This window comes from Vipera berus, assembly GCF_964194415.1.
Source record: "Vipera berus genome assembly, chromosome: 3".
In the NCBI taxonomy this organism is placed as follows: Eukaryota; Metazoa; Chordata; class Lepidosauria; order Squamata; family Viperidae; genus Vipera; species Vipera berus.
The window spans coordinates 34,664,449-34,688,999 of NC_138204.1; the positions used below are offsets into that span (position 1 = coordinate 34,664,449).

The 24,551-nt window shown below is 36.6% G+C and overlaps 1 protein-coding gene across 3 annotated transcripts in view; it reads right to left on the reverse strand.

Annotated features, from left to right (window-relative positions):
* The window catches only part of KDM5B (lysine demethylase 5B), a 63,783-nt gene that overhangs the window by 34,635 nt on the left and 4,597 nt on the right, over positions 1-24,551 (reverse strand). For 2 of the 3 annotated variants that reach the window (XM_081326060.1, XM_081326058.1), the window contains exons 2-8: positions 20,069-20,146; positions 18,813-18,935; positions 17,878-18,048; positions 14,986-15,042; positions 4,897-5,031; positions 3,288-3,384; positions 2,822-2,931 (exon numbers count right to left, since the gene is read on the reverse strand). In XM_081326060.1, the coding sequence (XP_081182186.1) occupies positions 2,822-2,931; positions 3,288-3,384; positions 4,897-5,031; positions 14,986-15,042; positions 17,878-18,048; positions 18,813-18,935; positions 20,069-20,146 (771 nt within the window). The remainder of the gene's footprint in view (positions 1-2,821; positions 2,932-3,287; positions 3,385-4,896; positions 5,032-14,985; positions 15,043-17,877; positions 18,049-18,812; positions 18,936-20,068; positions 20,147-24,551) is intronic. The other variant, XM_081326059.1, reaches the window with a different exon arrangement.

Genomic DNA, 24,551 nt, shown 5'->3' on the forward strand with positions numbered 1-24,551 from the left:
CGATCCCTCCAAACCGGCGGATGAAAGGACCGACCATTATGGCTCGTTCTAGGCTGTGAACAGCCGAAGTTACATTTTCCACCAGGCAACTCTTAAAACAGCGCGGAAGAGACTGGGTGAGATTTACCTCTTTTACACCCTAATTACTTTCTGTACCTCCTTAAGCTGCTAAGCATTTTCCCCCCTGCGGTGAGGGAAGGGGAACTTTTGCCCTTGGCGACTAAATACACAGGGGGGTTTTAAACGTTGAAAAAGTAACTGAATCCCAATTGGAACTTTATTTCTCAAAGCATGTGGATTGAAAGATCTTTTATTTCCTGTTTTTCATTGTCTACTTCTGTTGGAAATCTGGATTCTTTCTTATAAAAAAACAAGAAAAACTGAAAAGATTTAAGACAACTTTGGACTCAAAGGGAAACTTTAAAAGGGGCCTGGCTGATTGCCCAGGGAAATAGATAAGATACATAACCTTGAGAACTTTGAAACAACAGGTGTGAAAGGCTTTGTGTTCCCTACCTAGAAAAAAACACCTCTCTTTTGGATTTTCTAAGTGCAAAGCCTTTAGCTTAAAATACCAATATAGAAGAAGACCAGGAACAAAATTTATTTATGGATGAAGATCAACAAACTCTCGCTATGTTAAAAACACTAATCCAAATTCTTACCACAACCAATGAAATACTAAGAGGCTATGTGAAGGAACAAGAGGACAGCCCAGATATGAAAGCCCAAACTTTGACTACAACTAAAGAATCATCTATACAAAATACAATAGAAAAAATGATACATTCAAGTATGATGATAGAAGAATCTATTAAACAAATATTGATATTTGAAAATCCAGAGAAGACACTGACAACTTGGAAAAAGGAAAAGGTTTCTTATACAACTCAGAAGGAACTAGAGGATCTAGAAAAAGAACAGTTGGATGAGAAGATAAACAATTCTTAACAACTAAGTCGATATAGAAGAATAAAGAGACGACCCACTACTGTAGACCTACAAGTCCTCTCAAAAAAATGGTGATCGGATGGTTTTGCCAATATCAATTAATATACATGATATTACAAGGAGATTGGTTCGATGACCCAAAAACAAGGACATGGAAGATGATTTGGCAAAGGAAAAAAGCCAGAATAAGACTCAAGAAGAATGGAGTTTCGACCATCTTACTGAAATCTGAAACAGAATGTACTTAAATAGATAAGATGTGTATGTTGAACACAAGACATTGTTATGAACTGAGATAAAGAAAAAATTTTGGTCATTAAAATTTAGCAGTATAAATATTAATAGCTAATTTGAATATTGATTTGTGCATAAAGGTCATGTAGACAAGCTAAAAACCTATTGTTGAAAGTAATAAATAGGTCTATATGGAATGTTAAAAACGAAAATTATCAGTTTAAGCAAGAGATAGCAGATACAAAGAGGAAAAGAGGAAGTATTAAATATTGAAATAAAAAGAAATTTTGATTACTACTTAAAAAAATTGAAAATTAGCAAAAAGGATATCATATTGTATCCTTAATTTGTTGACATAGAGGGTGAGAAGTTAAGTAAACGGGATGTGTATTTTGAATATTAGATTTTGTGAGGAATGGTGATAGATGAATTGGGAGTATATTAAAAATCTTGGGAATGATAAATATCAAATGTTAAATCTAAATGTTGGTGGAAATTAAAATTGAAAAATCTATTAGGTCATTGATTGTCTAAAAGATTGTATGTTAAAACAATTAGAATATGTGTAAACTAAAAACTATGGATATATGTAAGAAAGTTATTTTCTATGTGATTGACGGGATGAAACTTGTCTTTAAATCTACAAATAGACAGTATATATAAAGGGAAAAAGAGGAAATGTTTATGGTAGCAATTTGAAGTCTGTACTAATGATATCTGTATGTAATTGAGTTACTGCTACCCAGCCACCACGTTGCTTTTTAAATATGTAAATGTAATATCAGAAAATCAATAAAATTCATAAAATAAATAAATAATAAAGGTGGGGAAAATTCTGAAGTGATGCGCAGGAGACCGGACATGGCAAGTTATAGGGTCTCCTGTTTGAGAGAGGGTTAGACTAGATGACGACCTCCAAAGTCCCTTCCAACCCTATTATTCTATGTTCTACCTTGGTCTGTTTTTTTACCTCTCAAAAACATGACATTTTAACAGGAGTTTGTAGACATTTATATCCACTGTACAATATGCAACTGGATAAAAAGAACAGATGGTACTGTTGCATAGACTGAGAAATGTAACACACATGGACTGAAAGCTAGAAATGAATGAAGCTATAACAGACAATAATAAACATAATAAACAAGCCATAATAGAATGATCTTTTGTTATTTTATATATCCTATCACTCCAGAAGCATAAGAAGCAGAGTCTGATTGTAACTACTTGTTTGTTTTTGTATTTCTACCAGTCTTTCTCTTTTAAGAGAAAGAACTAACTGAATAGTGATATTAAGGGCTTTTTTTCCTTGTTAAATCAAATATACTTTGTTCTCAATTATCAAAATACAGCTTCTGAAGTAGATCTCAATAAATATGAAAGAATCTGAAAAATATTTTGAGTAATAAATATCAAATTAAACTAAAATTTCATTCAAAATAAATAAGGCAACAGTGGATCAACTTTCTAGAAAAATATGTTGTAACTGAGCACAATAGTTTAACATCAAGCAATTAGTGTTGGAACTTAAGTTTTTCTAAAATCTGAGGAATTTCAATTATCTGGATTAAATAATGTATATAACTTTTATAATTTTTAATAACTAGCATGAAAAACCCCAAATAAACATACTCACAGCATTAAAAATTTTCTTAGAACGTCCCTTTGATTTTTCTCTGTCTGCTTCCCAAAGCCACTGTTTTTTCTCAACACCTTCTCGTTTCACTATACCATGAGATTCTTTATCTGATTAAGACAAAACATTAATACTAGTCTAAGCATTTGGAAAAGAATATGCTTTGGAAAACATTTAAATGTAAATCCATTAAATAAAATTTAGTTGGAAAAACTAATTTTTATCTAATCTGCAAAAATGTACACATTAAAGAAAGGCGATTTAAAAATAAATAAATCTGAGCATAACATTTTTTTATAACAATGAAGGCCTTCCAATTTTGTAAACAAGAAAATCTTCATAAAGTTTTAATTTTTATTTAAGTGAAGGACCACATAGATCTTTGGGCAATATACACTGCTAGGCCTAGCTACAACCTGAAGGGAAAACTATGTAACAAAAATGTAGTTTTCACTTGTAAGCTTACCATTGTCAGGCTTTACTGGAGTGCTCCCCATTCTGCGCCTCAAATTATGAGTTTTGGTCTCTGTAGTTTCTTCAATCTCAGCTTTAATGTTAGTAGCCTTGTTAAAAAAAAAATAAGTTTAACATTTTTCATTTTAAAATTTGTTTACTCTTAAATTAACCTGCTGTTAGCTGATTTTATGCCAAAAATAGACTTTTCCTATATGTAATTAATGTGTCACTCTTGTGTGAGTTCAACTTTCATTGTGAATAAGAATTACACTATAATTAAACTACTTAAGACAAGTAAAAGGAAGGTGAAGAGAAAGAAAGATGGGGAGTCTGACTTTTTTTCTCAGCTGCTAGGAATTAATGCCTTCTTGCGGTAGTAATGTAATAACAATGTTGAAGAATGTTTGCATGGAGCATCCCTTAGTTCTGATTTAGCATTTCATTTCTAAGTTTAAAACATGAGAAACTACGTATGCAAGGACCTTTATAGACACTGCTCACGCACAGGACATTGAATATGCTTAAATCAAGATGGTAGTTAATTCAAAAGTACTGAACTAATATTTTAGTATGTTTTAGAACATTTATAATGAAGTGCTCTAAATCATCTGCATATTGTTAAATTACAAAATAACATTTCACACGTGATAAATCAGACCTCTAAATATCCAGAATTTTTAGTGAAGCTAATGCTAACGTCACAGATCAAAGCTTTAACTCAAAACAGTACTGAACAGTGGAAGCCACTGTTTCTAGATTTCGAAGGTTTATAAATCTGTTCAACTTCTACTCTGACACCAATATTTCTCAATTTGTTTGCCCTCTTTAAACCATATTATAAAAACTAGATCCTCTCTAATGTATTTCTATAAAGAAGTAAAACCTTGACTCTATCACTTAGACAATTTGGGAGATTTTGACATCTCCCCCTGTAGTCATCCCATTATAGTATACATTGTCATGAATTTTTTGAATCCTGCTATTTTTTTGTGTACACCACTTTGAGTGATTAAAAATGACGACGTAGAAATATTACTAATAATACCAAATTACCATATGTGATTAAGAGATCTTTACACATTGTAAAAACTAGATCCATACATTATGCTAAGCCATAATTCTTAAAATACTTTATGTTCCATAAACCATAGTTTACACATTAAAAGCCAACAGGAAACACATCATTTTATAGCTTAATATGATGCGCTCACCGAAGCACTGCAAAAAACAGCTTTCCATGTTATGACTACAATGAAAATACTCCAAATCTGGTCTCAGGTGGCCAGTGAAGTAAAACTGATCCATTATGTTCACATTAAATATTACTGCTAACAGTTTACAGTAGTTAAAAGTTGTTTCCACAAAGAAATACTGTATTATGGGAAGAATATGCTATCTCTAAGACATGGACTGGAGTTGGACCACGAATAAATTTAATTGAATAACGATAATCTTCTCAAATGTGGTTGAATTAGACTACAACAGCAGCTCTATTTGTCATCAGAACTGCAGACCTAATCTGTAAACCTAAGCGAGCATGTTCTTTAATTTCTGGCAATGGTTGAAACTTCTGTATTATGACCTCCTTACAATTATCACACATACAAAGTCAATCCTACCTCTGATTTCATGCGTTTTGCACGACGTGCAGGAGGGCAAGTTTCAGATAGTTGAACAGATTGTCTCTGAGGAATATCATGGGGTTTATATTCTTTGTCCTTTGTACCACTGGTAATATCTGGCTTCTGAAAACACTAAAAAAGCAAGCAAAAATTAATTATTTCTTTGCACTTCATATAAAATTCCCATTGGCATTAAAATTATGTTAAGTTGTTGAAAGAAACTGTTATATGATTGTATCAACTGAATTGGGATGACCACCTACAGTCATGTGAAAAAGTAGACCCTCTTTGAGTTCTATGGTTTTACGTTATCAGGATATAGTAAAAATCATCTGGTCCTTAGCAATTCTTAAAAGTAGGTAAATGTAACCTAAGATGAACAGTAACACATGCATATTACACCATGTCATTTAATTTACAAAAAGAAAGCCAAGATGAAGAAGCCATGTATGAAAATCAAAGTACACCTTTTGATTCAATACCATGTAATCATTTTCTATATGACGATATCAATCTCTCACATCATTGTGAAAGAATTTTGGCCCACTCTCCTTTACAACATTGCTTCAGTTCATAGAGGTTTGTGGGCATATATTTACGCACAGCTCTCGATGTCTTGCCACAACATTTCTGGAGGTTTGAACTTAGTTGGTGTGCTTGGGAACATTGTCCTGTTGCATTACCCAATGTTGGCCAAGCTTTAGTTGTTGAACAGATGACCTCACATTTGTCTCAAGCAACAGATGACCTCACATTTGTCTCTAGCATACTTTGGTATACAGAGGAGTTCATAGTCAACTCATCCTAAACAAGTCAAAATTATCATCCCTCTTACTACCATGCTTGATGGTTGGTATGAGATGATTGTGCTGATATGTTATGTTTGGTTACACATAGCCAAATATGGCCAAAATCTCGACTTTGGTCTCATCTGTCCAAAGGACAGTGTTCAAGAATTCTTGTGAATTGTTCAGATGCAACTTTGCAAACGTAAGCTTCCTCCTGACAACTGTTCCAAACAAATGATGTTCTTCGGTCTTTTTATAATTATAGTGTGATGAACTTTAACATTCAAACTGAGGCCTGTAGAGTGTGAGATGTAACTCTTTGATTTTTTTTCAATTTCTCTGAGCACTGCAACTGTCTGATTTTGGGGTAAATTTGCTGGGATGTCCATTCCTGAGAAGATTGGCAAATGTCCTGAATATTTTCCATTTGTGAATAATCTTCCTTACTATAGAATGATTTAAATTTTTTGGAAATGGCCTTGTAAATCTTCCCAGATTGATAGGCAGCAACAACTGCTTCTCTAAGATCATTGCTGATGTCTTTACTCTTTGGCATTGTATTAATACACACCTCAATGCTGGAGACCAGCTAATTCCTGAAACTTCTGCTTTTATATAAGTAATCATACTTGTTAATGATCAATTGATCAAGGGCACTTGATTAGCAGCACCTGGCTGCTACTTAAGTCTCTTCGTACCTATGGAAGCAGTAAGGGTGTAGCTAGTTTTTCACACATGGCTTTTCCATTTTGCCTTTCTTTTTGTAAAATAAATGACGACGTGGTGTCATGTATTGCTGTTCATTGTGTTTACCTATTTTTAAGGATCTGCTAAGGACCAGATGATTTTTACTATGTTCTAATACATAAAGAGTAGTGTACTTACTTTTTCATGTGACTGTATGTTTTAAATAAATATTGTATAGAGTGGCTCAACCTTTTTTTTCCTGAAAAAAAGGTAGCTTATTTTCAAATGCACACACACCAGACCCTAGCAGTTGGTAAACTTTACCAACACCTACCCTACTTTGCAGTTAACTGCCACATATCATTCAATATTTTTTATAGGCCTACCCTTTCTACGGTGTGCTACCAAGATTTTCCACTGCTCCCCAAATGTCTAAACACTGGTGATTTTAGGAACAGATGGTTGAGCTAAGAGATAAATAAGCGTCTTTCTCCTGTACTCTGAACCCCATTCAGGGCATCACCAACTTAGCCATTTGTATTCATGGCATATGCTGAGCATATTTGACTAAGAGGCTATCCAAAAGAGTATAATGAAAAATCTCTCCCCCTCTCCCTCTTCCCTCTCTGTGTCTCTGTGTGTGTTTGGCCTAAGGTATTGTTTCTACTACATTTTTCTGACAATGTGAAATGACTGCAGCACTGTTTCAAGCAGTAGGGTCATAAAGTATTGTTAGAGAAGAACATTTGTCAAGTATTATAGCATGCAGATACATAATAATGCATTTTATTCATTCACATTTTATTATTATCTTGATATCCAACCTTTTCTCTAATGAGCTCAAGAAAACATGTTTTCCTTTCTAGCACTTTAATTATCCTGAAGTTGAATAGCTTGTATATAATGACTGGCCCAAGTTCACCAAATAGCATTTCACAGCTGAATGGAGAATTGCATCAATTGAACCAAATGGTAAAGGTTAACAAGTATTACCAACATTTAGAAATTAGTAAAATTTAAGATACAAAAAAACCTACGCTCGTTAAGTAACAGAATTAAGAAAGTATATAGTATATCAATTGTTGATAATACACAAAATTGATTTTTCAAATCTCGTGCAAGGCTTCAAACTTTTTATAACAATTACATGATCAGACTTCTTATTTGAAATTTATAACTATAAATTAATTTCAAGCCCCTTTTCCTCAAATGCATTTTATTCACAATTGAATGGCTGAATCTCAGTTGCTTTCATTTCGATACATTGCTGAGATTCACTCACTCTAAACTGGAAGATACAGAAATATATTATTTGGTGAAGACTTTGGTCACAGCTTGGAATGAGCATGCAACTTGGACAGGATCGTATCTATGCAAACTGTGTTTGTAGCTCCTGTAGGCTTCCTTGGTTTATTGAGGAGCTGCAGAAAGTGAAGTGACACAAGGGACATCTAGATAAAGCCAACTATACAAAGGTAAGAGCCTTTATGAGGACTTATTCTGTGATGGTATGAGCATGGTCACTTCTCCACACTTATTGTGTCTGCAGATAGTCACCAGCAGCCCTGTATGATGTGAACAGGCTCCTTCTGGACAAACAAGAACTAAGGGAACCCTTACAAAGCCAATGCGAGGAATGTTTTCAGTATATCAGATAAAGTCACTCAAGCTACTCAAAGAGATGGGTGAAGTATTAACATTTTTTGAAGGAATAGGGCAATTTCAGTTTCCTGGAACAGGCACTGATGTACCCCCCTCATAAGAGTCCCCCATTGTACCCAACAGTTTTGGGCAGTATCCTCTTTGGGACAGGATTGGGTACTAGATAACTTCAAATGAAAATGATTAAAATCTTGCTTAAGGCCTTGTTTTAGCACCAATACTAGGGGTTGATCAGTACTGGGAAAGAAACTAGAGGACTATAACGATATTGATTTACCCTAGATCTCCCAACCACTTGTAATAGTGCTGACCATGTAACTTGCTGGAGTGGCTATTGATGGAAGTGAGACATAATGATATTACAATACTGCTCTTTCCTGAAGAGCTATTTGCACTATAATGGCCTGTCCCATAAAGTACTTAACTGCTATGCTTTTTTAAAAAATAAATCTACAAAATTATTGAACAAGATTATCTGCAGATATGGGACAGTATGTCATCGGCTAACAAATTAGTTGATCAATCTGAAACTGGTAAGGCACTACAGGGTCTAAATCAGTAAAAGATTGGATGAGAAACAACCCCTTAGTAAATTAAAAGGCTCATGTTCTCATGTGAAGCATTGGAAGAAACCATAGCCTGGGCTGAGTGTCACTCCTCCCTGAAAGAATAGATACATAGCCTTACATCAGCTCTCCTTAACAACAATCAAGACTAAAGGCAAACAGAAAAAAATATTCTTCTTGAGTTCAAAACAATAAGATTAGTGAAAAAATTTAAGTCAGAATTTCAGCAAGTGACTTTGCTTTCAAATATGTGACCTATACATAGGGAATTTGAAGTTTACATTCTGGCTTTCTTTTTCTGCAATGTCAGTGTTAACAGAGAGAATAGCATTTGTCTTCTGAGAAGTTGAATCATTCTGCTCATCTATTATTGTTTACTTAACAATTACAAGGCACATTATTATTGTTAGAATCCCTCTTACACCTTGGAGTGCAGGATATAGATCTAGTCTTGTCATTGAAAAGTCCACAAAATCACATTGACAGCTATGGCTTTTTCTGGATCGAAATAGACAACAGTTACTCATATCTCAATAAATTTTAAGTAAAATATGGTTTTATGCATAGACCATTAAAATAATTAAGCATCAACCGATATAAAATACTGCCATTCAGTTACCGAGCAGCACACAAATCAGAATTATTAGTCCTTGATATCTTCACTGACTGCATATTTACTCCCAAGCTTATTTCAAAGCAGTGCTGTTAATGTGAATAGATGCCTAGTGGACGCAAGCACAGGTTAGAATACATTTTGGTACGTAGCAGCCCCACCTTTACGATCCCATGAATAGGCAATACCTGAACAGGATCACAAGGTTGTGGCAGCCCTTGCTATATGACTTCCTGACAATTCAGATGCATCGCAAATTGTGTTACTTCAACTTCATCTAGTATTATAGTATGTATCTAGTTTTCTAAGCTGTGAAACAATTCTTTTAATTGATTTTAAGTTTTGTAACTGTTGTATTTGTTTTTTAAATAACCTTGTGAACCGCCCTGAGTCCTACGGGAGAAGGGCGGTATATAAATTGAATAAATAAATAAATAAATAAATTATCTGGTAATATACTGACATTCCATCATAATAACAAGCATTTGGTTTGAGATGCTTTTATACTAGGAAGGGTACAACATCGAATTCTGTTTTTATCAGTGTCAAGTGTATAAATAATGTTCCAAAACAAAGACAAATATATATTTTTAACCCTTTATATTTCCTTAAAGTCACTTTCAAGTCAAACTCAGCCCTTGGTGGATACTATGTACACATTCATGTAAATTTCTGGACAATGATGTAGAAGTACTGTAATATGCTTTTACTCTGGGACTAAATGTCGGTCTAATCCAGTGGTCCCAAACCCCGGTCCGTGGACTGGTGGGCATGCCAGAAACCTGGCCACGCAAACAAAGCCTCATCTGCAGGATGCAGGCAGCAAACGAAACCACGCTCCCTCTTGTCTGCAGAAAAACCTCTCTCCAAGGAACCAATCCCTGGTGCCCAAATGTTTGGGGGCCGCTGGTCTACTCTCTATCCCCAATACTACCTGGAAGTATCCTATCCACACACAAATCAAACCAACTCTCCTTAACTCTTTAGCCCCAGATCAGATGCTGCTGCTGAGACTATCCTCATACTATTTGCATAATATGCATTGTAATGACAGATGCAAAATATCTGCCAAACTAGATTCTTAAAAATGAAGCAAATCCCTGCCCATTTTATTGACCTTATTTACAACATTTTTATTTGCTTATAAACATCTTTCTAGTTCCTGACTCTTATGAAAGAAAACTGCTTATGATCATCGACAAACAAGTCTCTCTCCATAGGCCAGTTAACCACTTTGACTTCATGAATGGAATGATGGCACTGATGCTGTTAAAAAAAAACTACAGTATTTCACATGGAAGATACACATTAAAAAGGTACTTTACATACTCTAATAGCACAGACATTTTTATGCATGCTATTTTTGCAAATCATTACATTCTAAGGATATCAGAACAAACGAAATTATACCAGTCTGTCTACACTGATGGAAAAGAGTTCTACAAAATGCAAGATCACCTCATTTTGCCAGGTTTTAAAAATTCAATACTGAACAGAAAAAAATGGGGTAACTATTACCAAGTTAAAAAGGGCAGAAAGATGAGACAAAGATAGGCACATATATCAACAACAGAACAGGCCTTTTCAACCTTTTCAGGCATTGTACCACTTTTAGGATATGGCAATATTCGAGTACCACCAGTCGCCTAGCAGGTGGGCATGGCCTGCTCGACGCCACTCACTGGACACAGCTGATTCAAGATAGCTGGGGCGGAATGGAACAAGTTGCAGCAGCTAACTTGATGTGGGGACAACTCAGTGCCCCACAAACTGCTAGCCTCCCCAAACTGCTAGCAGCCAAGTGCTTGCGGGTGCACATACACACACCACATTCCAACTTTGGGGACCTTTATCCACAGAGGAAGGAGAAGGCCTTCTCCCCAAACGCAGGCATGAATGGCAGTTTGCTAGCTTGGAATGGGGTTTTTTTGTATGTGTGTGTCTGTGCATAGCATGCTAAAGAGATGTTCTTCTCCCAGTCCCAGACATCATTGGTGTTTCCCTGTCCGGTGCCCCCTCCCGGCAAAGCAGGAGGAGGAGGACATTTGCAGGAAGAAGTTTCCTCCGAGTCCAACTTCTGTCTTGACAGATCTCTGGAAAGCAAGAGGCGGCAGCAGGGGAGCAGCACTCCCGGGTCCTGCACAAGGAAGGCTGGCCCTTCTCAAAAGGGAATTCCCATTTCCAATTGTACTTGGTAAGGATGCTGGCTTGTTGGGGCAGCCTTCGCTCACACAGCTCCCCTGCCACCCCCTCCTCCTCTCCAGAGATCTGCAGGGGAGACAGAGATCTGGAGGGCAAGGTGCAGCCTCCATATTGGCCACTTCTACCTCTCCAAACCCTCCTTGATTAAACATGCATAAAAAGAAAACATAGTTAAATCACTAATTATAGCTTTTCATATATTTTCTGGAAAAACCACCTGTACTGATGTTAGGAAGGAAGAGCAAACCTTATTAAGGAACTCTTAACAGGAAGGGAATTGAAGACCCCCAAGGTCTTGTTCTTTCTAATCTGCCTTCCCTTTGAGCCTTTAGTTATTATTATATTATGTATTTAAGAAGAAGATCAAAGGCCTCCATAGCTCTGGATATTCACCTTAAAATCAGAACCCAGGAAAATTTAGTTAATGCATAATACCGCCCTATGAAGAATTGAAGATAATCTTTGGGCCCTGAGAGCAAGCAGGTGTCAAGTCAGAATATTAGTGGCACACCTGTCAGCAACTGGAAGTGCATAAGTCCACATATTTCCCTTCCCTGTCTCATAACTCAATCCATACATCCTTTAATTTTCAGACACATCTTTTTCTCATAAAAACCCACAAAATATACTGTAATTAGCAGGAAAAATAAATCTACCACTCCTGAATTCTTTCCCCAAAGGGGAAAGTTCACAGCCTGCAGGTTGCTAGCAAAGTCGTCAAAGAACGTAGTTATTGCTGCTAAAGGCAAGAATAAATAATAAATCAATTTTGCAGCTCTCTCCTGTTACTACATCCTCTTACCTCCAGAATGTGGCCTGGGATTGCACAAGGAGCTAGGCTAAAATCCGGTTGAGTAGTTTGCAGCCAGGTGTTCAGTACAGACCTTGCCAATGTTATTTTAATAGCCCAGGAAGGGATAGGAAAACCCGAGGAAAACTTTGCAATCAATAAACCATGGTGGACTCTGCTTATTTTGCCCTATTTTGATTCTCCTCCCCAGCAGTAGCCCATCGACGTCAGAACTGCATGGCCACAAAGATATAGGCCTTTAGCCTCCCAATCCCTGCTTAGAGAGGGATTTGCATTTCAACCAGGGTCAGGCCATATGCCCACAAAACCTAAATCCAGCAGGCCAGAAGGCAGCCCAGCCACCACGCCCACTTCATCCTGCAAAGTGCGGCTCACCCAGAGCACTTCATCCTGCTTGCTGCTATGCCGGCAGGCCTGTTGGTATCAGGACAGCTCCGAAGGAGGTAGCTGCAAGGGGGGGGAAGCAGGAGGCTTTTCAGCAGATGCCGCCAGGCTGCAAACATAGCACTACCCCTCCGCTTTCCAACCCTGAAGACCCACAGTAAAGTTGGGCAGCCTTTGAGTGCTGCTGATAAGCTGCAGATCTGATGTAGTCTCGGTTGCCGCCCCCTTCCTTGGCAGGGCGAGCCTGGAGCAGGTGGCCTTTAGTCGGGGCTGCCGGCATGGTGGTGGCCAGGAGCGCCTGCGGAGTGCCACATTGTAGGACAGAGGTACTTGCAAGTCCTGCCCCAGCTATGGCGAAGAGCAGTGACTGCGTCTGTGCCCAGGGGGTGAGAAGGAAACGGAGGAGTGCGGTGGCTGTGCTGTCTTCTGGCCCTCTGGATTCGGGGTTTTCCTTTGATTGGGTGCTGGGGTGGGCCAGCCCTTCACTGTCTCCAGGGTGGCCCTGGGCCAAATGTAAACACCCCGCAGGTAAACACCCCATATTCCTGTTCTGTTCCCCCCTCCCAGAGTACAAACAGACAAGACTAGCAAGAGTTAATTCTACAGACTTTAGTTAATTGCCTTCTGATAAGGCCTTGGCAGCAAAATGGGCTCCTTACCTCAAACTTCAGCTGGAATGAGATAACATCCAAGTAAACAGTCCAGTAGAAGATGTACAGAAGCGTTGCCAAGAATGCATACCAGGGTTTCAAACACGAAACAGAGTTCCAAAGATGTGACCAGAAGTTGCTTAAACTATTATTCGTCACAAAGTTCTTAGAGCAGCCACACACCCTTTATACCTTATGAGTTGTGGCTCAATGACTCAGCTACTCCCTGGCCCTCCTACCCAACCTACGTTGCTGCAGACGCTTGGCCCTGCGTCTTTTTTGAGGGTCTAGCCATGACTCATCTTTGCTAGACTGCTGCAGCTGTTCGAGCACCCTCCCAACCTGGCTGCTCCCCGGCTGTTCCTCTCGGCCTCCAGATGGAGATGGAGGCCTTGCCAGAGAGGAGGGCCCCGGAGAGGGAGGCCTTGCCAGTTCCTCCCCATCATCCTCAGAGTCCTCTTCCTCGGTTAGGACAGGCGCGGGGGTCGGGGCCACAACAATTCCTTTCCCCAGGCTGCACGCAGCTTCCGGAACCACCAGCCAGCTGGAGCCTGGCACGGATCCTAGGTGCTCAGCAGAGACCCGGCAACACCGTGGCTCCAGCTGGCTCTCCCAAAGGCCTGTGCTGTGTTGCTGCCGCTTCAGCTCATCCCCATGCTACACTTTTAGGCTTTTTTTACACTTTTGTTTTACAGGTGCTTTTCAATCCATCATAAGTGTACCACCTGCCAGATGCCGGCGTACCACCGGTTGAAAAGCCCTGCAACAGAAAGTCAGGAACTAGCAAGAGTACAAATTGGAGTAAAAACTCCATACAGTTCTTCTGACATAAAAAATGAAATAATAATATGCAAATTCTGATAGAATATACTTTTATCACAAGTAAGAACTTGTTCACCTCTTTACATTTCAAGAAAATATAAATGAACACTCAAGCTAATTATAAGCTTCAGCTGAGCAACCTATTCTATCAAGAAAAGGAATTCCCTGAAAATTTTTTAAACTATTTTGTTCATAATCTTTCTATTTAAAAAAAATCAGAAACACTGACAGTTTAAATCAAAAGCACACTTTAAAACTGGGAATATTTGGTGCAATTCATTTTAAGATACATATACGCTTTCATATTGTTCAAAATTAGAATTTTCTCTAATTCATTTTCAACACATTTCCTTTTCGCATTCTAGAATTTAATGTGAGAAAACCAGAGAAAACTAAATGCTTAGAATTTCTCAGAGAAAATATCAGAATCTGAGATATCAATTGCTATATCCCAATGACTGCAATTTTTCTATGTCACTAGTAAGAGCCAAAAGCATTCTTCTACTTTAATAGCTGAATATAATCCTGCTGAAATAAGGAAATATATGTTTTAACACCATAAATTTTCTTCTGTATCAAGTTTGGTAGATATAAGTGGTAATGCTAATTTAGTTTCTTTTCACCAATTCTTCTGTACCAAATTTTATTTGTATTAAAATATCATTATACTAGCATTTGCCTATATTGTATTGATCAGCAGAATCTGATCACTTATTTAAAAAATGTTTTATGATCAAAAGTAGAAGTGAACCAGATAAAAAACATTAAGATTAATTTAAATAATGATTTATTTAACGGTGTATACAATTTGAATATTTTGCATAGGAAAGGATTCAGAGAACATCCAAAATAGTTTAGAACAAAGATAGGGATGTCATTCAAAAAGTCATGTCAAACATACCTTTTCCAGAACTGCATCATCCACTAAACACATCAGTTTGGAACAAATGTCTGGTGCCTATTGCAAGAGAGAGCTTGGAGAGTTACAACTTAACGGAATTGTGACCTTGTAGATGGAGGCCACAGGTAGTCATTTGAAAATCATGTACTTTTAGAATGGCCCTTAAAAAAATACTTCAGGTTTTATTTTCAAAGACATCTGCAAAAGTAGATTTTGAGTAACACAGTAACCAAAATGGCTCTGACTTTTTAGGATGAAAATGGAAAGTTGTTTATATGTTCCCGTCACAGTAACTATGACTACATGAGGTAATGAAGAAAATGTGCACAAGACATCCCTCCAATTCTATTAGCCTCAACAGCAATAAATACATACACAAAATGATTAAATGAATTGCATATGCTAATTAGTCTAATCAGTAGGAATATAGGAAAACGATCATGACAGAATCATGAACATTATTTTTCTGGTCCAAAAGCAGACATTTTTACTGAGACAATCTTGCATTATTAACATTTCTATACTAACGAAAATGTTCAAGTTTTTTTCTAAAGACACATATTGCTTAACTGAGACTTGAATACTGAATAATGTATGCATGTTTAAATACTACATTTAGTAACTTACTGTAAAACACTGTAAGATATGAGCTGCTATAGATCTCAACTGGTTAGGATTTACAAATGTGTTTTCCCACAGTGAGGCAATTTAGTGTAAATTGACTAAATTCAGTCCACTTACAATTTTACCATCACAACAACCAGTTATAATTGGATTCACCTACTGATAGTATTGCTTCCTTTCAATTTAAAACTGTCCTTTCAATTTAAAACTGTCCTTTCAATTTAAAACTGTCTTCTATTGGGATGAGAAAGTTGCAATGAAATTGGATTTCAGTTTCCTTGTATAAACAACATGGAAACTGAATGAATCTCATGTCTTACCCCCAATTTCATTTTGCAGAGTCTAACGGATATTCTCTTTCCCATTCCCCACCATCTGGGTTCATAATGCAATATCCTTTGGTCTTAAAAGTTCAACACAACTCTTCCAAAAAATATTAAAAATATTTTGCATACACTTTTAATGTGATATATTAATATTTAATTGATTTAGTCCCTAATAATGCAAAAAACAAATCACAGCTTTATTGCCACTAGTTATTACTTCAAAGTCTTATATCTATGCACCTAAACTGAACATAATGCTATAGAGGCCCACAATAACTAGTCCTTCATTCAGAACAATAACACTATGACCATTAGAAAATATTTCTAAATACTTATTTACTATGGAAATTGTATGCACACCATACTATACTTAAATGTGTGATAATGCAAACATAGCATACAGTTTACTGACAATTTATTTTGAAAAATGTAGGTTTCCATTAAAATAGCCATTTGTAGTTAAATCAGTATTATCCAATTGTAAAAGGGAGCTAATTATTTCTTCTGCTTTTCTTTCCTTCTTCTTTTATTAAAGAAATATCAGCATATAATTAAAAAATGATTAAGAAAAAGAGTAAAGGGGGGGACATGCAGGTTAGCAGACATGCACTTTAACTCACTTTTCTAAAAGTGTATTCATTGTAACAAATCAATTATTAAAAGCCCATATATATATATACATAAATCATAGTTCCATCACATATGAGTGAATTGTGTGTGTATATGCACCTAAAGAGAGATTAAGATTAGTCATGGTTTGCATTCTTTCCATGCATTTTATTAACTATATCCATCTTTTAGGATAAGATTTCAAAATGGTCTCTAAATAAGGTAACTTATTCAATTAAAAAGTTAAAACAAAATAGCCCTATTGTTTAAAGAGCAGATAAAATCAGGCCAGCCATAAATGAAAAAGAAAGCTTAGCAAAATAAAATGCATTCAAAGTTCTTTCAAAGACTACAAGAGAGAATCGTAAACGTTTAAATGTTTTTGAAAAATGGGATTACATTAATAAGATGCTATTTTAATACTTTCTAATTTCATCAACTGTAGTTAAGATTTGATATCAGAGCTTAAGGACAAGGTTAAGTCCTTGGAAAAGTTATTAAGAAACTAGGTATCTTTCAAATAGACTGATCCCAAACAATTCAAAGATCAACACTAGCACTTTTAATTCATTCCAGAAAGGGATCATAAATAAAACTAATGCAAAATTGGAATGATGTGATCACAGGGCTTGTCAAATACTCTTGAAAGATGAATTTCATTAATATGAAGTTTCCAAGACAGCCATAAAATGGAGCACTGTCCTAATATGGTACAGACACAACTAAGCTGGCCATAAAGATTTAGTCTAAAAAACGTTATCTTTGTTTTGATAGAGAATGTTATGCTTTAACAAGAAGTTCATCAGACAACCAAAATCTGGGTCTAAACATGATTATTTCATAGAAAATCAGAACACTCAATATCCAATCAGAAGACTGCTTTTACATTTAATTCTCACATTTGAGAACAGGAAAAAGTTCTTATTCAAGTCCAAAATGATAAATGAAAACTAGCATACTGAAACACAGGTACTGTAGAATACAGGGTAAAGACCACCAGCAGCTTCAAGTTACTCCAAGCAAAAACATTCTTCTAATTGTGAGGAAGCAGTCAATTCATTCATTTTTTTTCTTTTCACGGGATAAAAATAGCCTCTATAAATTCAATTTCTTGATAAATAATGGTTGTGTTTTGGGGTCATGGAAATCTTGAAAGTTGTATAAAAATTTCCCAAACCCCACTGAATTATATATCACTTTGAGAATTCAACAGCCAGCACCAAAACTTCTAAATTATGGACAAATGTTTTATACTTTAAAGCACTGTTAGAACGTTTTAGAGCAGAATGGGAAAAAGTTTATTTAAAATCTGGACTAAAAAAGCAGAACTTACCAGAAGGCTAGCTCCAGATTGGAATAAGTTGTAAGGGTAAAGAATACGTTCATAGTGAGCACGTATATGTGATCCCACTGCTTTGCCAGGAGCAAATCCCATCTTGGAAGCTATTTTAGTCCATTTTCTGTCCTTGCAGACCAAGTCAAATCCACCTTCCTCTGCAACTAGCTATAAAAATAAAAATAGTTGTGTAGCCAATTATGTGTATGCAAGAAAACAGTGGTAAAAATACATCTAATAAGTGGCAACTAGTTTGTCTAACTATGTGGTTGTTTCCTTTATCAATAATCGATATGTTATTAATAAAAAAATTTAAAATAGTAATTTGATATACTAGAGAAAATCAATGTTTTAAGTAATCAACATATTCTCCAAAAACAGGGGTGAACTCTTCAATCTTACCACTTAATTCTGGCAAAGTGACACAAGGTATACTATTCCTTACCATTTGCTAATAGAAAACAAAAAACTGTTCTATAATCCCTAGAACAGTGATCCCCAACCTCTATGGACTGGAAGTAATGGCGGCAGTGACACTGTGGAGAGGGATGATTTTGAGCACGCAACCTAATCCCATGCATGTGCAAACAGAGCTTTTCGTGCTTGCCTACCACTTTCGCAGGCCAGTTTCCAACAGGTGTAAACCAGTAGTGGTTTGCGGACCGGGATTGGGGACCTCTGCCCTAGAATATGTCAATTTTTAAAAAACAAAGAACTAATATTTATAAAACCAATTAAAAACTGAAACGGAAACTCCCATATACAATATAAAATAAGCCTCATTTGCACCTTGTCATGGCAAAAAATAATATATGTCCCCAGTCACCCCAAGGGTGACATCATAGTCTGAATTTTGTTTCTAGAAAATGCATCTTTCAGTGGCCTTAAGAACTATTTCTAAATTTTGTCAAAAATTGTAATGCACAACTTACCCTGTTAAGCTGGAACAAATCTAGAATTTTTCTTTCTACATGTGGAATTTTCAATGTGCATCCCTGGAGTTCCCAGAACTTTGCTATCTGGTCCAGAAAATTCAGTTTCACCCTAGTCTGAGCCTATTAAAATATAAAGTGTATATATTATACAGAAGTCATGCAATTGAGATGGGAGGCCACACAAATTTAATATTTATTCTCCTATTCAAATGTCAGTGCTTCACTTAGCAGTACAAGAGAAGTATTAGATGTATTTCTAAACAGTCATATCATATCTGATACTTGAACAAGCATTTCCTGCTTAAATAGAGCTAGTATTCTAAAAAAAAAGTACAAAAATACTTCTTTAAAAAAACCTCTCATTGAAATTATCAAAAATAAAATTAGAAACTGATATACTGGGTATACAGTTACAGTTAAATTATATTTGAAAACCAGGGGGTATGTATATACTGGGTTTTTCCAGCCCTTGTACTCAAGCTTATATATTTCTAACTTATTCATTAATGATCTAGATTCTCTATCTGAAGTCCTTGCCAATGAACTGGATTCTATCACACAGAAACAAAAGAAAAATGTTTTTTTCTAATATATATGTGTTTACAGTCTATTGTTTATTATTTACTAATTAAACTAGTATTTAAATAATTTACCACATGTCCATTTTACACTACTTCCAAATTTCACACAATACCAGTAAGGAACTACTGATTTAGAGTTAGGGTGAATAATAAGGTGGACAAATTTTTGACAACTTCAAATTACTGATTAAACCAAAAAAGAGCAGCTAAGGAATTCAAATCTATATTCCTGAACTGAAAGTGGCCGCTAAAACTGCAGATTCTGGGCCCTCTGCATCAGCGTCTAGGCTGAGAGAATACCTGTGGTAGAATTTAGTCCTGATTCTCAGGAGGGAGGAGTGTGAGAGTAGCTTAGAGGGTTTGGGTGGGAGAAAAAGAATTAAAACAGCTCATTCCTAGGTTCTCAGAATATGTTTAATACTGCAAGTAGCTTGCTTCAGTTTCATAAGATTTCTGTCTGAAGGTGAGAATCAATAAAGAAAACTGCTAAAAAGAACCTCAATGTGAATTTCTTGGTTTTGGAACCTGAGTCATGAACACTGAAATATCTATATGCTGTAAAAAAATAATTTGAAAACTATTTAATTGTATTTAATTTAATTTCAAAATTCTATATGCTATGATGTATAAGAAGTTCATTATTAATGCAATTCATATTTCTGAGGTCATTACCTCTAATTCATTCAGCCTTTGGATTCTTGGAGTAAAATGAAGTTTATCAACATCACATGCAAATGGAGGCTGCCAGTCCTAAAGAAAAAGAAAAATAGTAAGTTTAATATGAAACTATTCTTACTGCATTTTCAGATATTTAGAAATTTAATTGAAAAAATATAATAGTACATTACATCTTACAAGTGGTATGGCAGAAAAAGATAATTTGGAAATCACAGTGATGAGGATCAAGCAAATATATTAGTGCTAACTGCCCTATCTTTGACTCCTTTTGTCTACTGGGAGCAGGTGAAGTACTAACAAAAACTCTTGTTTTATATTTTAATATTGCCTGCAATCTGGTAATTAAATGACTTTGTATTAAAATTAGCGTATCAGATTAGTTTTAAAGATAGCACAAGTAATTTTCCTTGGTTTTTGGAAAATAAAGTATTGGCTCAGTTTTAAATTCCTGATATTAAATTAAAATTAAAATTAAACCCAATCTTCTTTAGTGTTTCTGAACACTGCTACTATATGAGCTGCAAGTTCCCAGTAGACTTCTGTGTTTCAATGTACTTTAAATCCCTGCACAGCACATTGGACCAGGTTATTTGCAAAGTTATCTTTCTCTGATGGTTTTGACCTGGCCTTCCAGATCTAGCAAGGTGGACATGTTCTGGGCATTGTTGCTAAAACAATGTCACCTGATGAGTCACTGAAAGCATGCCTTCTGTGTACGGCACCTATCTGAAGAGTATGAAATATGGACAGTTCCCAATCTATTGATCTTTCGTAAGGCCATGAAGACCCAGCTCTTCCTCCAGATCAGACATGTCAAACTCGCAATGTCATGTGACATTGTGCGATGTATCGGGACTGTTTTGCCATTGCTGGCAATGGGGTGGGCACGGCTTCCATGTGACACGTCTGGCCCATGGGCCGGCAGTTTGACACTCCTGCTCCAGACAATGGAATTGGGATGTTAGTATGGGGACCCTGATAGAAATTTATGTGACTAGTGGCTCTAAAGGACAGGTAGTCCTCGACTTACAACTGTAATAGAGCCTGCCAATTATGATAGTAAGCTGTGATGGTTATAAAAACAGGTTATAATGTGACCAATACAATTTTTATGACTTTTTTTGCAGTAATGAGTCAGCAAATGCTATGGTCATTAAACAAGAGCCAGTTTGGTTTAGTGTTAAGACATCAGCTAGAAACCAGGAGACTGTGAGTTCTGGTTATGCCTTAGGCATGAAAGCTTGCTAGGTGACTTTGCACCAGTCATTCTCTCTTAGCTTAACTCATCTCATAGGACTGTTATTGTGGGAAAAATAGGAGGGAGGAGTATTTGATATGTTTTAAGTTATTCCTAAAAATAATAAAGGCAGGATAACCCCCCCACACACACACACACCTTTTATTTACTATGGGTATTTTTGCTAAATATGGAAGCAAATGCCAGTTTTCAATAAAAATATCATAAACCAGCCATGTGACCATACTGCAAACACCATTAAAAATCAAGGACTACTTGTACTGAGCTTTGATATAACTTTATTTGGTTTCTTTGTTTTACTGAAATAACTTTTTATTTTGTTGGCTGACCAGTATTTCTTTCCCAGATGGATGGCCAATATTATTGTTGTTATTAGACCTGTATTCCACCCAATTTAATGACTCTGGGTGATTCACAAAAAAGTTACAACCAAATCAATAAAATATAAAATATAGCAAGCCTAATGAAGGAGGGGTCTCACTCTTCCTTGCCAAAGACCTGGGTGAAGAGTCAGGCCTTCACAGCTCTTCTAAACAGCAACAGAGTGGGGATCATCTGGATCTTTTAGGAGACTTCTTTCTAGGGAGCAAGGCTGAACTGGACTAATAAATAATGAAATTGTTTATATATGAAAAAAAATTGCCTATGAACTACTGAAATTTATTCTAAATAAATGTTCTAAAGATTGCATCCTCTCAATTCAGGTCAATTATATACAATAGTTATATTTCAATCCTTATTCCATCAGCATAGTTAAGTGATTGAGAATGAGAAAGAATGAAGATTCATTACTAGCAGGGGATTAGAAACCGATTCAGATTTTAATCCATACATATTGTTATTCTGATTCTTTTCATAATGACATTCAGCTATTTATACTTATTTAGAATAGAGCTATTAGCAGAACAACAGAATATGGAATTTGCCACATTAATGTATAGTGGGAAGAGGTAAATGTCTTTTCAACCAGGGCTTTTCAACCAGTGACACGGGTACCACCTGTGGTACATTGGCACCTAGCAGATGGTACGCGACCATCCTAGAAAAGTGGTAGCGGGGGAGGGGAATGAGCTGAACCGGTGGCAGCACCGCACAAGCCTGAGCGAGAGACAGCTGGAGCTGCAGGGCTATCAGGGCTCAGCGGAAACACCAGGATCAGCGCCAGGCTCCAGCTGGAGGCTGGCGATTATCCTGGCGCTTCTGCTGAGCCCAGAAGAAGTGCCGATCACCTGGAATGTCGCAGAATCTCCAGGGTCTTGTGATTTACATTCAGATGCTTGGCAACTGATTCATATTTATGATGGTCACAGTGTACCAGGGTCACGTGAAGTGACCAAAACCTGCTGCAACCACCCAGCACCAGGGGGGGGGGAATAAAAACCAGACACACACACCTGCCCCACCCCCACTGCCAATCCTCAACAGAAATGCTCACAACAATGAAAACCTTGGACAAGAGAAAGAACGCCGCCGGGCAGGCAGGCAGGTGTCTTCCTTGGCTGTTGCTTGGGGGGCACTTTTTCAGTGCCATTGTAATTTCGAACAGTCACTAAGCTAACTATTGTAAGTCGAGGACTACCTGTACATCACTTTTTTCCCTTTTTTTTTGGATCATCAAGTTTTTGACACCTTGCTAGGCAACTGGTAGTACTTGGATGTTGCCATATCCTAAAAGTGGTACAATGGTGAAAAAGTTGAAAAGCCCTGGAATACACTACTGTGTTACCTCCATATGAGGTGGCTTTATTTTACAAGGTTGTCTACACAGCACAGGCAATGAGACACTCCTTAGATAAAAACAATGGAATTTGCTATTGGCTAGATGTTTCATAGCTTCTTAAAATGTCAATCATAATTTCAATGACTGAAGGATGCCTTTAGCAGCTTACTTGTAACAAGGGGAAGGCTTCTGCACATGTGCAGAAGGCTCTTCCAGTTATTACAGGGGTCCCCAACCCCTGATCTGCAGCCCACTGCTAGACTGTACCCCTTTCAGAACCAGGCTGCAGAAGTGGTGGCAGGTGTGCGCATACAATCATCCTCCCCAACTACTGCCTCCGCTGGTCCGCCAAGCCAGAAAAGTTGGAGAACGCTGAATTACTAGAACTTCTGGAAAATTATCAGAGAAAAAGCAAAACAAAGCAACATAGCTATTTTGGTGTTAAAAATGAGGGGGTAACCTTGCTTTACAAAACAGCTTCAAGCCTTCATTGAAGCCTAACATCCTTTTGAAAAACTGCATAGCTCTATAGACAAAGTATTACTATCTATCAAAGCAGATTAAAAATGCCTCATATTATAGAAAAAACAATCCAACATTGCCAGTTATATATGAATATTCTTTAAGTCTGCATCCAGCAAAAATGTGGTCCCAATCTCATATTTGTTGGGGAAGAACAAAATGCCAAAACTAAGAGTGAGGCTGATCAATGTACAAAAAGGAAGAAAAATTAAAATACTGCATGCTTGCCCATTTTTCCTAGAAATGCCTCCCACAAGATCACTTCCTTCCTTCTCATTTGGATTCATTTTTGGTTTCAGAAGTTAATCTGAAAAGAAAAACACTCAGAAAATATATTGGCAAGGAAGACTTCATGCAACAAATGCTAGTTTTCTCTATAAAATTCACCTATTATTGTTATTTTAAAAACCTCAAATGATTGAAAAGCCTGTTGTTCCTTCACCATGTTATATGGTCCCTTTGAAATACTTTTCTCACATTTTTTTCTATAATGACATAATAACCATAAATATGATCTTAGCAAAATAGGATTTTGTGAACTTATCATCTGTTAAATAAATGTTCCCTAATACAGTATGTGGTAATTTAATATCTACTTCTATGTTTATATCCTATTAATATCTTATTTCTGAAACCTCCACAAAATACGCTTTCAATTCTATACTCCAACTGCAAGCAATATTTTGCATCGCAGAGTTACACAAGTAGTCCTTGACTTATGACCAGTTGTTTATCAGTCATTAAAAGTTATGACAGATTCCCCCAAGTACTTATGGACCCGGTTCTGATGTTTTGATGACTGCCCTCATCACGTAACCACATTTTGAGTGGTTACTTCCCTCTTCTTCACACCAAAGAGAAATTTAAAGCTTTCATTACCCTCACTATCAGCAACTATGTTTTCTAAATATTTTTTCCAACCATAATCTGAGAATTATATTTTGTCACTTCATTCATGATTTATAATGTGGACCTGG